Source organism: Leiobunum rupestre, chromosome 2, assembly GCF_980474605.1.
Source record: "Leiobunum rupestre chromosome 2, qqLeiRupe1.1.hap1, whole genome shotgun sequence".
Classification (NCBI taxonomy): Eukaryota; Metazoa; Arthropoda; class Arachnida; order Opiliones; family Sclerosomatidae; genus Leiobunum; species Leiobunum rupestre.
Window position 1 is genome coordinate 42952773 of NC_143385.1, and position 14139 is coordinate 42966911.

Sequence of the window (14139 nt, forward strand, 5' to 3'; positions counted from 1 at the left end):
GGAATAAAAACCACTTTGGGTGAACTCGAGCTAATTGGAAGAAATAGATCGAAATTTTAGGTATAATACAAAATATTTGTATTTTCGCCGATAAATCTAAAAATGTCTACATTACATTATCCGAACGATGTTAACATATTTTAAAATGTCGTTAGATAAACGACGCCATTTTATAAAATGGTGGATACAAATATAAATCATGGTGCAATAAGTTAGGTAATTTGTATCCGATTAACCTGAGATTTTCTACGTTACATTATCTGCCCGAATGAATTCGTACTATAGATTTTTATAGAAATCCGACACCATTTTGGAAAATGGCGGATATCAATAAAACTCATCGTGCGATAAGTTCCGTAAATATTCGTCAATTAATCAGAAATTTTCTACGTTTCATTATCTGCCCGAGTTAATTAGACCTATGGATTTTCCATTATTAATCCGACGCCATTTTGAAATATGGTGGATATAAATATAACTTATGATGCGATAACTGCCGAAATTATTTGTCGATTTACGTGAAATTTTCTACATTACATTATCTGACCGAAAAAATAAGCCCCTTACACTGCGATAGAAATCTGACGCCATTTTACAAAATGGCAGATATCAATATCTCATAATGCGATAACTGCCGAAATTATTTGTCCATTGATTTGAAATCTGCAAAATATCGCATAACAATGTATCTCTTGATTGTTATCAGAAAAATTATCGGAATTGTTTTTTAAAATGGGTATATTTCGGCAAATTCAAATAATATTGGATAAGTTCTTATATCATTGGGTTAACTTAAATAATTAAGGTTAATTTCACATTTAATTAAGAAAGGAATACATTTAGGCAAATTCGTATAATTTGTTTAAATTGAAATAACATTAAATTAGTTTAAATTACACTGTTGACATTCATATAAATTGGGATAAATTCAAACTATATTTGGTGTTTTAATAATATGGAGTAACTTCAAATAATTTTGATTACATTGGAACAATTTTGAGTAAATTCCAATAATATTTGGTTAATTGAAATAATAGTGGGCAAATTTAAATAATATTGTGTATATTTATATAAAATTGGTAAATTGAAATAATATTGTGTATATTTGAATATATTGAAAAAATTCCAATAATATTGTGCAATTCACATAATTTTGTTTACAGTCTATTAATTTTCACTAAATCCAATTGATATAGTGTAAGTTCATTAAACCTTTGGGCGAATTATAATAATTTTGGTAAGTTTTTATTATGCTATATTATTTGGTTAAAATAAATATCGGAAAAATGTATATTATATTTTGTAAATAGACGAATAAAGAAATCAGCTTTTAAATTTTTGCAACGATTTTCTGAGGGAATTGTGGGAAGGAGAAGATAAAGTGATTGACTATTTCAGGGGTCTACACATAACCTTACTACTCTTTAATCAACTTAGTAAATATACAGACCAATATTACGCCTCCTATATGTGATACTTTAACCCTACTCTTTTGCTGTAGTGAAGTCCAAACGTTAAAATATTTTTAATTAGTTCTACCTTACCTTCGGGCATAACTGATTTTGGCCATGTTTTGAAATATTGGCATATAATCTCCCGAGTTACCAATAATTTCCCGAGTTACCGATAATTTCCAGAGTTACCGATAATTTCCCGAGTTACCGATACTTTCCCGAATTACCGATAATTTCCAGAATTACCAATAATTTCCAGAATTACCAATAATTTCCAGAATTACAAATAATTTCCAGAATTACCAATAATTTCCTGAATTACCAATAATTTCCCAAATTAACCAAAATTTCCTGAATTACAACCATTTTCCAAATTACCAATAATTCTACAATGCCAATTGAACTAATTTAATAATATTTCAATTTACCCAAATTATGCCTAAATGATGAATTTAACCATAATTATTTTCTATTAATCCAATGATATAGGAACTTACCCAATATTATTGGATTTTGCCGAAATGTATTAAAATTTACACATTTTATATGAAGTTTCCTATATTTTTTTATAACAATAACAATACGGAATTTATCGCACCAAGGGATACATTGATGTGCGTTATTTTAAAAAACGGCGTATTTCTCTCAAAAGATATAGGACTAATTTACTCAGTCAGAAATTGAAACTTTCAGAATAGTTGACTAATAATTACGGAACTTCTCAGACATGCGCCATTTTGCAAAATGGCTTCCGAATTCTTTCAAAATAGAAGACTGTTTATTCGATCATTTAATGAAACAGAAAAATTCAGATTTATCGTCGAATAATTACCGTGAGACATTTTGATATCCACCATTTTGCAACATGGCCTCGAATTTTATTAAATTAATAGGATTTATAGGACAAATAATTTCGGCAGTTATCGCATTATGATATCTGCCATTTTGTAAAATGGCGTCAGATTTTAATCACAGTGTAAGGGGCTTATATATTCGGTCAGATAATGTAATGTAGAAAATGTCCCGGAAATCGACAAATAATTTCGGCAGTTATCGCATCATAAATTATATTTATATCCACCATATTTCAAAATGGCGTCGGATTATTATTGGAAAACCCATAGGTCTAATTAACTCGGGCAGATAATGAAACGTAGAAAATTTCTGATTAATCGACGAATATTTACGGAATTTATCGCACGATATCCGCCATTTTCCCAAATTGTTTCGGATTTCTATAAAAATCTATAGTACGAATTCATTCGGGCAGATAATGTAACGTAGAAAATCTCAGATTAATCGGATACAAATTACCTAACTTATTGTACCATGATTTATATTTGTGTCCGCCATTTTATAAAATGGCGTCGTTTATCTAACGAAATCTTAAAATCTGTTTACATCGTTCGGATAATGTAATGTAGAAATTTTTAGATTTATCGGCGAAAATATATGGCAGTTATCACGGCATAAGTTTTACAAATATTTTGTATTATACCTAAAATTTCGACCTATTTATTCCAATTAGCTCGAGTTAACCCAAAATGGTTTTTATTCCCCCCTATTTGTCCAAAGAAATCAAAAAATGTAAAATTTACTATTTTGTTTAGTTTTTTAAAAATATATATTTTTTTATTTATTGAAGTTTTGCACAGGGGGGACCCTTAGAATTGGTCAAATTACTCCAAATCAAGAATTTTGTCAATAGGCCCAACTTGATTAAATGTATATTATAGTTTTTACTTTTTCATTATTAGAACTTTGAACAGGTTTATCTCAAACATTCCATTTTAAAAGTATGTCGTAATAAGTTTTATGAAATCGAAATTTTTTATAACTTTATTACTTTGATTAAATTAAATTAAAGTCAAGGAACACTATTTTATCTGTCTTTATTGTTTAGCTGAAACATAAATCTGTGGTATAGTCTATTTAAAAGTGTGTAGAAACGATTTTGAGTTAAGAAAAATGTTTATTTATACGAATTAAATATGGGAATCGAAAACTTATGCAACCATGTTTCAACCAATTTTAATAAACTTAATGTTATGTTAAAAGGAACCACCATATGGACTGCATTGTAAAGGATGAAAAAATTAGCGAATAAGTAGATTAGTCCATAAACGTATACCACTGAAACTATAAACCAACGGATGGTTAAATCTGAATTTGTTTGCAAAAATGGTTAAGCATTTACGTAAATAGAACCTTTTCAAAATATTTGAAAATTTTGAGTAGTCGGTTTTCGAACTTCCATAACATCTTTTTTAAATAAAATAAATAAATGAGAGCGATTGTCGACACAATTTTCCATTTAAAGTTAAGCACAGCGTGAATTCCAAAAATTATTAATATTAATTGAGCGTAATTTATTTAAAAAGTAGTAGTCAATTTGGTTTATGCCAACTAGCGCAGTTCCCATTTGCGCGGTTTCCCAAAAGCGCAGTTCTCAAAAGCGCAGTGTCCCAAAAGCGCGGTTCCCATTTGCGCGGTTCCCATTTGCGCAGTTCCCAATAGCGCGGTTTCCGGTTTGCGCACTTTCCCGTTTGCGCACTTTCCCCAAAGCGTGCGACCTCATGTGGTTTTCCACCGCCACAGTTTCCCATTAAAAAACCAAGAGTCAAAAAAATTGAATCCCTTATTTTATTCCCAAAAATAAACTATACACATTTTTAGAATGCAATAGCCTTAGAAATACAAATGGGTTGGAAACACCTAACCTAACCTACAGTGCCTAAGCGCCTGCGGCGCGCCCGGCTAACCTAACCTAGTCATTCCATAATCAAAGTTATGTACACTGAAATTTGGATAATTAATCGAAATTAATCGAAATTATCGAAATATATTTTTGAACTTACTTCCCCCAACGGAGATTCGAACTCGGATTTCCTAAACAGCACTCGGACGCTTTACCTCGAGACCATGGGTAGTTGGGATCTCCTTTAAATTTCCTTTGGTTTATTTTCATTAATTTTTATATACATCGAAACCGCGCTTTTGGGAAACCGCGCTGTTGGGACACTGCGCTTTTGAGAACTGCGCTTTTGCGAAACCGCGCAAACGGGAACTGCGCTAACGGGAACTGCGCTAATAGGCATATACCGTCAATTTATGCATTATTTTTCTTACCTTCATAGCACTTTCTAAATCCCCCAAAAATGGTTTTTCAAGATAGTTTAGTTATCTTTTTTATTCCTTCAAAACCTTCAGGCATAATCTATTCAGATATGATATCTACAAAAAGCAAATAAAAGTTTGCACTCTAGGATATATATTCACTTGCCGAATGCCGATAGCCGGAGTAATGCTCCTCATTTTTATTGGCCGACGAAGCGTCGCCTAAATAGTAGAATAATCGTAAGCGCCTATTTTAGGGATATTTTTAAATTCTTGGTGCAGTGGGTAATACGATAACGATAACTTACGAATAATCGATAGTTTTGTTGGTAATTTTCTTCGAAAAGTAGTTAATTAAGAGCAAAAATCCGTTTCCTTTTCCACCATCTAACGGGACCAGCAAACAGAGTAGATATTTGGAGGCAGTGACACCTTTTCCAATATATTGGTATTTAAATTTAGTTCCTGCCTCAAAAAATGACACCTTTTCCAAATATTGATATTTACATTTACCGACAGAAATATTTTACGATATAAGAGTGTATTTCTATCCAATTAACTAAGCAAGACCAGGGTTTAAAATATGGGATTTGGGCGGGGATAAATATTTTGGAAAAGGTTTAATTTTTGGTGGCAGGAACTAAATTTTAATAACAATATGTTGGAAAAGATGTCATCTTTTGAGGCAGGAACTAAATTTAATCAGTAAGATTAAAACCATAAAAATGTATTATTCGTGGTTGCTACTGCACCAAACTTTTGTAAAATTACAAAGATTTTCGTTTTGCTAAGCACGATAACATTTTGGAAAAGGTTTAATTTTTGGTGGCAGGAACTAAATTTTAATAACAATATGTTGGAAAAGATGTCATCTTTTGAGGCAGGTACTAAATTTAATCAGTTAAAATAGCCAGTTAAAATAAGGAGCATTACTCCGGCCAGATACACTCATATATTCACTACCCAGATATTTTTGAATAATATAATAAAATTAAAATAGAAAGTATTTGGATAAAATGCAAAAATGATAATATTTTTCTACCATATCGAGTAGTTAAATCTTTAATAAGGATCCTTTTCATATATTTATATTACTAAAACCATAAGTCTATAATATTATTCTATAAGTTTGTCACTTTGGGGAATATTTTACTGAGAGCTTGTAACGGAGTGACGTCATCACAAGAAGCAAATCTTCCCTAGCGAGGCGCTGTCAAAGGCTACGTGTGGCGCGTTAGCAAGCGGACGCAAAACGGTGACGAAGCCCGTAATACAGTCTGTCTTGTGAATGACTCTATTTAAAATTTCAAATATCGTTTAGAAATTCCCAAATAAGACAAGTTTCGCTCTTTGATGGCTCATAAGCAAAACTTTAAAAAAAACTAACTTGAACTAAACGTGAGGTGTTAAATGCCACTTTTTGCAAAATTCTTCACGACTACTGTTTAGCGGGACTCTCTTAAATCCTGACTGCAAAGCCTCCTCGTGGCGAGATCCGGGCAACGTATGGCTAATAACCTGCGGCTGATTTGCACAGGTACACTGTTCCTATCCAGTGGTTTGATGGGGTCACTGGAGCTCTTGAGGGGCTCCACACCCGGCGTTCGGTGTCGCGGGGCACTTGGGGGCGGTCCACACCTGGTTTGCTGGGTCACTGGAGTCCTTGGGGTGTCACGTGCTCGGGGCGCTGGGTCACTGGAACCTCGGGGGTGTTCCATACTTGGCATTCAATATCCTACTGGGGAGGATTTTTGTGGTGGAAGAGGAAGTCACTCTAGTCCTCAGCTGTGCGAGGGTGGGAATTAGAGCAGCCCATGGTGTCGCCTTTTGTTGGGCCATGATGAGGGCGTTTGTTTGCCATATGTGAGCCTGTCTTTATGGCTGTCTCACTGGCCGAACGTTTGTTTCGCAAAGTGCATTTTTATCCGGCATGACTCTTTGTCTTGTGTGCCGCCGTAGTGCCCAGCGGAACGGCGGGGTACAAATACATAACTTTATGTTTAGTGGGACTTCGGTCAGGTTTGGGCTGGAAACTGAGTCTCGGCTCAGGCTAACGGAGAGGGTCCAGGCAAACTGGCCGCCTCGGAGGATTGGGTAGCCTGTTGTGAGGCGGCGGGTCTCCGTATGAGGCGCAGTCGTCCTGTTCCCCGGCCACTTGGATCTCCGGTGCCCGCTGTCCAGGGTTATGTGGACCGCTGTGTGCCCGTCGTTCCCCTTTAGGAGCTCTTTCTGATGGGTATGACTCTTTACCTAAGTAGGTAGGATGTCGGCTGGAGTTGCTATAGCATCCACTCTTAATCCCACTGCTGTGTGCGAAGTGGGGATTGGTCGTCCCATCGCTGTACCTTCTGCTGGGTTGAGTGGCATGCGTCGAAGGTGCGACCTTCAGTAGTAGCGGGATTTTTCACCTGTAGGGCACTATGATGATAGACCTCCGGAGGTGTGTTTTTAATCTTACCAGGTACACCGGGCTATAAATTCTGACACACTGTTTAGCGGATCAATATTCGCCAAACAACAATTACTCCCCTGTGTCCACCAAAATCCAACGTTTAATACTTATGTCGGAGGACTAGTTCTTTCGACACAATAGTACTATGTAGTTTATTGATCGATACGATTTAAACACGGCACCTGTTAAATTGGTCCATTTCTTAACTGGCTAAGAAGTACACCGGAATAAAACTGATCGGCTCGAGTTGTTTCTAGATTTGAGTAAAATAGTGTAAAGGAACGACGCGTACCAATATATATCCTTTACTGATTAAACAAGTGCTATTTTGTCAGGTCACAACCACTTTCATTGATACTCATTCAATATAAACTTTGCTCTCTTTCATAAAATTCCCGAAACTCAAGAAAAAAGGTGTGAAAAAAAAACATAGCTTATATACAGACTATTTACAGGGTTCTAGCTAGGAGCAACAGGACCTAGCCTTTAAACACGCTAACGCAGTGTTGTGTACAAATTTCATTGGACGAACCTTTACGCTGCACGTTTTACGGAAAGGGGGAATCCAATTTCCGAATTTTTCCCTTTCGACGGCAGCAAGCGCTAAAGAGTCTAACCAATAAAAAATGTACACAAGAAAATGCACGACTTTTGAAGGGTTGTGTGTGTGTTTGTGGCTCCTAGGTTCTAGTAACTCAAAATGATCATCATCGTGTCGTTTAAAATACCAAAACTTTAATTCAAATTTTTACCTCTCCGAGGGGAGGGGTTATACAATCACCGTGTCTGTCTGTCTGTGTGTCCGGCCTGCGAACGCGTTCGCATTTTCGGTGCAAAGCTTAATCATTGCGCACGCAGTTGCTAGGAGTTAGGGAACGAAGTCGAAGGGTTGGCAAAACCACAGTGCGACGGTGAGCGTTAGCGGAATAATTTGCGGTTGGGTTTGTTTTGGATATTTTTTTCGTTAACGCTAACCGTCGCAACAGCTTTAACTCAGTCTGATTGAATATTTCGTTATTGTAATGTTTATGTGTAGGGTGTGAATGTTGAGTTTGTGTTCAAGCACCGGTTCTTGTTAACGTTTTTTACTGTTTTTACATGTTTTGTTTTTTACGTAATCTAAACTGTTTTTTATTATTGTATATAAGCGAATGCGAGATTTGAAAGTTTATGGTCTTCTAATGTAACTCCGTTGAAAGATGTTCATTTAAATAAATCTAATGTTGAGTTTATGTCTGGCTCATTGCCTCGTCGCTACTGTCACGAACATATTTTGGTCCGTCGAGCCGGATATTAGTCGCGTATTAGTCTGCTTGACAGCGAGGAACTAGTATCTATCTCCTTCTCGTGGGAAGCAGTCGTCCGGTGAGGTCGTAATTCGTCAACAGCTTGTCAACTACAAGACATGGACAGTCTTCTTAACAAAAGGAAGACCATCAAGGGGAGAATCACCAGGTTCGAATCAATTGTACTTAATCATGCCACTACACCTTTAACTTCAGTCGCAGTCACGATGTACAAGGGTCGAGCCGACGAGACATCGCAGGAGCTTGAGAGGGTACAACGAGACATTGCTGCCACATGCGCACCCGCAAGTTTCGATGCTCATGAGGAGGAGTACGAGCAGCTTGCCGCACGAGCGGAAGCCTTGGTCATATTCTTTAACACGCTTACCAGCAACATACCAGCGGTACAGTCAACGGCGGACATCAAATTACCTAAATTGGAACTGCCCGTATTCAGAGGTACCTATGTTGATTGGTTTCCATTCCATGACCTCTTTACCGCTACCGTCCATAGCAATGCATCGTTATATGGGGCGCAGAAATTCCAGTACCTAAAAGCCTCGCTGAAGGATGAAGCTGCCTTGCTCATACAGTCAATTCCGGTGACCGACGCCAACTATCCCGAGGCTTGGAGCATACTACTCAATCGCTTCAACAATACTAGAGAAATAATCAACGCGCACGTCAAGCGGCTGTTTAGTCAACCCAGCGTGAAGAACGGCTCAGCCATAGCCCTGAGACACCTAGTAGATACTTCAGCGGAATGCATCCGGTCGCTTAAGGTATTAAAGGAACCTGTCCAGTATTGGGATGCAGTGCTGCTTCACGTCGTTGGGGAAAAGCTTGACCAAGAATCACGTCGTCAATGGGAGTTGTCGCTAAAAGGCACCTCAAGGCCGACATATGAAGAGTTGACCACGTTCCTGGAGCAGAGAGCACGGGCGTTAGCCGCTTCGGAAACGGTAAACGATACGGTCAAGTCGAACCTACCAACGGGCCACAGGAGATCTGTCAGCTCGAATCACGGAGCTGTGCGGGATAACTCCTGTTCGGAGACACATCACGCTTACAAATGTCCATCGTTGCTGAAAGCGTCCGTCGAGGAACGGTGGGACATGGTGAAGAAACGGTCCCTTTGTTTCAACTGTCTTAGAAAAGATCATGTCAGTACCAGTTGCAAGTCTGGATGTTGCCGGAGATGCGACGCGAAACATAATTTGCTTCTACACCGAGATTCGAGGGAGGATGGTCCCAAACCCCAAGGCATATCGAATACGGACGTGGTCGTTCATGTATCCTGTCAGCTCCTGGACATTTCACAAGTAGTACTGCCGACGGTGGTCATTCAGGTTCGGCCGAGGAATGGAGACATCTGGTCCTGCCGTGCGTTACTCGATTGCGGATCACAGGCCAGTTTTATATCGGACCAGCTTACCCAGAAGTTGCAGCTGAAGAGGGTTCGTCTGAATGCTACCGTTGGAGGGATCGGGAAGAGTGGAGTTGGCCATACACTTGGAGCTACGTTATTGGATATCCAGTCCAGTGAAAATTCTTACTTCAAAATCAAGGTACAAGCGCTGATTCTCAGGCAGGTCACCAGAAAGCTTCCTAATCTGGCATTCGATCCACAAACCTGGACTCATATCAAAGGCGTGAAGCTGGCTGACCCAACATTCCATGTCCCAGGGTCCATAGACGTTTTGCTGGGATCGGATGCGTACTTAGAAATCGTACGAGACGGGAAACTGTTGGGTAAGGCTGGTGTTCCTGGAATGTTTAACACTGTCTTCGGCTGGGCGGTAGCTGGGAGGTTGGGACCCTCGGATTCGAACTTCGTCGTACCTCAAGTTCGAGTTAATCATTGCAGCCTGGATAACCAACTTGCCAGGTTTTGGGAGCTGGAAGAAATTGGACTAAAACCGATCCTAACAACGGCTGAGAAGAAATGCGAACAGATCTTTGAGGAAACTCACTGCCGCGATACTACGGGAAGGTTCATCATGAAGCTACCCTTCAAAGATGAGTTCCAGCAACTTGGGAACTCTCGAGACATAGCAGTACGGAGATTTGGATACCTCGAACGGCGTCTACAAGCCAACCCGGAGCTATATACGAAGTACCGGGGATTTATGGACGAGTTTCTTGCTCTGCGTCACATGGAACTTGTAACCGAACGTCTTCTTGAGCAAGGAAATTCTTGTTACCTTCCGCATCACGCTGTGGTCAAGGAATCCAGCACCACTACCAAGCTCAGGGTCGTTTTTGATGCGTCCGCAAAGACATCGAACGGCAAGTCACTCAATGATACGTTGCTCATTGGGCCGAGGCTGCAAGGTGACCTCGTGAATCTTCTGATTCGGTTCCGATGCCACGCCGTAGCGGTTACTGCTGACATTGAGAAAATGTATCGCCAGGTTCGTGTAAAGCCGGAAGACGCAGAATACCAGCGAATCGTCTGGAGACGTAGGAAACAGGATCCAATTCAAGACTACAAACTACTGACGGTGACGTACGGCACGGCATCCGCGCCCTACCTAGCTACGAAGGTACTGCAACAGCTCTCTCATGATGTTCAATTCAAGTATCCATTAGCGGCTCGATCATTATCCGAGGACTTCTACATGGATGATTTGCTGTCCGGTGCCGAGGATGTCCCTGCAGCCCTGGAACTACAAAATGAATTGAACTTGGCGGCTACAGAAGGAGGGTTCAGACTGCGCAAATGGGCGTCGAATAAACCAGCGCTGTTGGAGGCATTGCCGTTGGAGCTGAGGGAGATCACGATTCCTTTAAAAATCGACGATGCAGAATCGATCCGAACCCTGGGACTTCAATGGACCCCAGCTTCCGACTACCTATCGTTCTCCGTCAAGTCCCCAACGAACAGGTCTCTCGTCACCAAACGCACTATACTATCAGATACGGCAAAGATTTTCGACCCACTGGGCTTGTTGTCACCAGTCGTCATACGAGCGAAGATACTATTACAATAGATGTGGAAAGTCAAGATTAGCTGGGACAAAGAGTTGCCTGAGGCGGTCGTCGCAAAATGGAATGTACTACGAGAGGAAATGAACGGGATAGAGAAGCTAAGGATTCATCGCTACGTCGGTCATAGTCAGGAGAAAGACTTGTCTTTGCACGGCTTCTGCGATGCATCGGAGAATGGCTATGCGGCGGCAGTATACCTACGAACTTCAACCGGCACCGAGGTAGCAACCGTTCGGCTCGTTGCAGCAAAGACGAAGGTGGCTCCTCTCAAACAAGCGACCTTACCACGGCTGGAGCTTTGCGCTGCGGTACTTCTGGTACGCTTGATGTCCCTGATTCAACGGTCACTGAGCACCATGATTTCCGAAGTCCATTGCTGGAGCGACAGTAGAATCGTATTGGCATGGTTGTCCTCACCTCCTCAGCGTTGGAAAACGTTCGTTGCGAATCGGGTATCCGAGGTTCAAGAAGCGCAACCAGCAATCAAATGGCAGCATGTTCCCGGGATATGCAACCCAGCGGACTGTGCGTCCCGCGGGATCACTGTAGCAGAATTTTGCCATCATCCGCTCTGGTGGAATGGTCCGGCTTGGTTGGCAACCGGGCATCCCGGCGAAGGTCAGACGTCAGTAGCGGAGCCGACCGAATGTACCGTAGAGGAAAGGATAACATTGGCGGTCGTGGCACATGGCGCTGTCGATTGGCCTCTGCTCACGAATTATTCATCTTTTACAACGCTGATTCATGTCACGGCGTATGTCCAACGTTTCGTACGGAACACGCGAAATCCCGCTGACAAACGAGAAAAAGGACCGTTGACTAAGACTGAGAATGACGGAGCGCTAAGCCATTGGATACGAGCCACGCAGCTGAGCGCATTTGGAGAAGAGATTCAACGTCTACGAAAGCGAGAGAGCTTGTCCTCTAAGAGTCAGCTGCTCCCGCTCACGCCGTTCCTGGACATGGAGGGGATTCTGAGAGTCGGAGGACGTCTTCGCCACGCTCGAGTACCAGAAAGCCAGAGTCATCCAATAATCCTTCCTCGTAAGAGCAAATTGACTGACTTAATTATTAGCCATGAGCATAACAAGATGTTACATGGCGGGACGCCATACGATTCCATGTCAGGCGATGTATGCGGTGTGTCCGACAGCAAGCCAAAACCGTCCAACAATTGATGGGTAACTTACCAGCTAGCCGAGTGAACCCAGGAAGGCCATTTCTCAATTGCGGCGTCGACTATGCAGGGCCTTTCGATCTCAGGGTCCTGAAGGGTCGAGGATGCAAGGCGTTCAAGGGGTACATCTGCGTTTTTGCATGTTTCGCTACCCGAGCCTTGCATTTGGAGCTTGTAAGCGACATGTCGGCTCAGGCGTTCCTGGCAGCCTTGAAGAGATTCGTTTCCCGTCGGGGAAAGTGCGCAGAAATCTATAGCGACTGCGGCTCGAACTTTGTTGGAGCCAGCCGAGAAATAAAGGACTTCGTCATCTCCGTATCTACCGCTACGAATCATCCGACAATAGCAAGATGGATGGGTGACGAGAGCATAACGTGGAAATTCAATCCGCCAGCTGCACCTCATTTCGGCGGCCTCTGGGAGGCGGGCGTGAAGTCTGTGAAGCACCATCTGAAGAGGGTTATCGGCGAAACCAAGCTAACCTTCGAGGAGATGCAGACGCTCCTTTGCCAGATAGAGGCCTGTCTAAATTCGAGGCCGCTTACGCCAATGACGTCAGACCCTGCCGATCTATCAGCCCTCACGCCCGGTCACTTTCTAATCGGGGACGCCCTGACAGCCATTCCGGAACCGGACTTAACTTCAGTCCAGATGAGTCGGATGTCTAGATGGCAGCTAAGCCAACAGCTACTGCAGCATTTCTGGCGACGTTGGCAAGCGGAGTACATATCTCGATTGCAACAACGACCGAAGTGGGCTAATCCTAAGAGAAATCTGCAAGTTGGGGACTTGGTCCTGCAGAAGGAAGATCTACCACCGACAAAATGGCGGATGGCTCGGGTCACGCAGGTCCATCCAGGCGAGGATCAGCTAGTTCGAGTGGTAACGGTGAAGACGGCAGAGAAGGAGTTCAAACGACCCGTGGTGAAGTTATGTCTTCTACCGTTGGACACTTGAGGCGTCGTATCTTGGTTTAGTTAAACCCGGTATAGTTTAAGGTGGCCGGAATGTTCAAGCACCGGTTCTTGTTAACGTTTTTTACTGTTTTTACATGTTTTGTTTTTTACGTAATCTAAACTGTTTTTATTATTGTATATAAGCGAATGCGAGATTTGAAAGTTTATGGTCTTCTAATGTAACTCCGTTGAAAGATGTTCATTTAAATAAATCTAATGTTGAGTTTATGTCTGGCTCATTGCCTCGTCGCTACTGTCACGAACAGTTTGTGTTATGACGGTTGTGGGAGTTGGGTGTGTTCGGTTTGTGTTTGTGTTTGTTGTGTTATGACGGTTGTGGGTGTTGCGTTTGTTGTGTTTGTTTTGGTTGTGTTTGTGTTTGTACGGGCGTTTTCTCTTCAACTACTTCTTATGGACTTTTGGGACGGACCGAGTGCTGAGTGTTATGGCAACCTCTCAACTTCCAATGGCAGGGTTTCCACCAATTGTTCACGGTATTCGTCGTAGTGACTATTTGCGATTTATTGGCGCCGGCCGGGAATCGAACCCGGGTCTGTTACGTGCTAGAGATTTACTCCAACAACTAAGTCACCGACGCATACTAAGCTTCTGTTTTTTTTTAAACAGCTTTGGCGGAAGTCCTTTACGCTGTTATAAAATTATAAACGTCAATTTATTTTATATTATTTTAAATATTTATGAATTA

The 14139-nt window shown here is 41.3% G+C and overlaps 3 protein-coding genes across 3 annotated transcripts; all 3 read left to right on the forward strand.

Annotated features, from left to right (window-relative positions):
* The first annotated feature begins 8428 nt into the window (after window positions 1-8428).
* LOC149957564 (uncharacterized) lies at window positions 8429-11302 on the forward strand. The gene has a single exon (XM_090167095.1). It carries the CDS (start codon window positions 8429-8431, stop codon window positions 11300-11302), a length of 2874 nt encoding a protein of 957 aa, XP_090023221.1.
* Window positions 11303-12478, forward strand: LOC149957565 (uncharacterized). The gene has a single exon (XM_090167096.1). The coding sequence runs from the start codon at window positions 11303-11305 to the stop codon at window positions 12476-12478; it is 1176 nt and encodes a 391-aa protein (XP_090023222.1).
* On the forward strand, window positions 12478-13434 carry LOC149957566 (uncharacterized). The gene has a single exon (XM_090167097.1). The coding sequence runs from the start codon at window positions 12478-12480 to the stop codon at window positions 13432-13434; it is 957 nt and encodes a 318-aa protein (XP_090023223.1).
* Window positions 13435-14139: the final 705 nt, after the last annotated feature.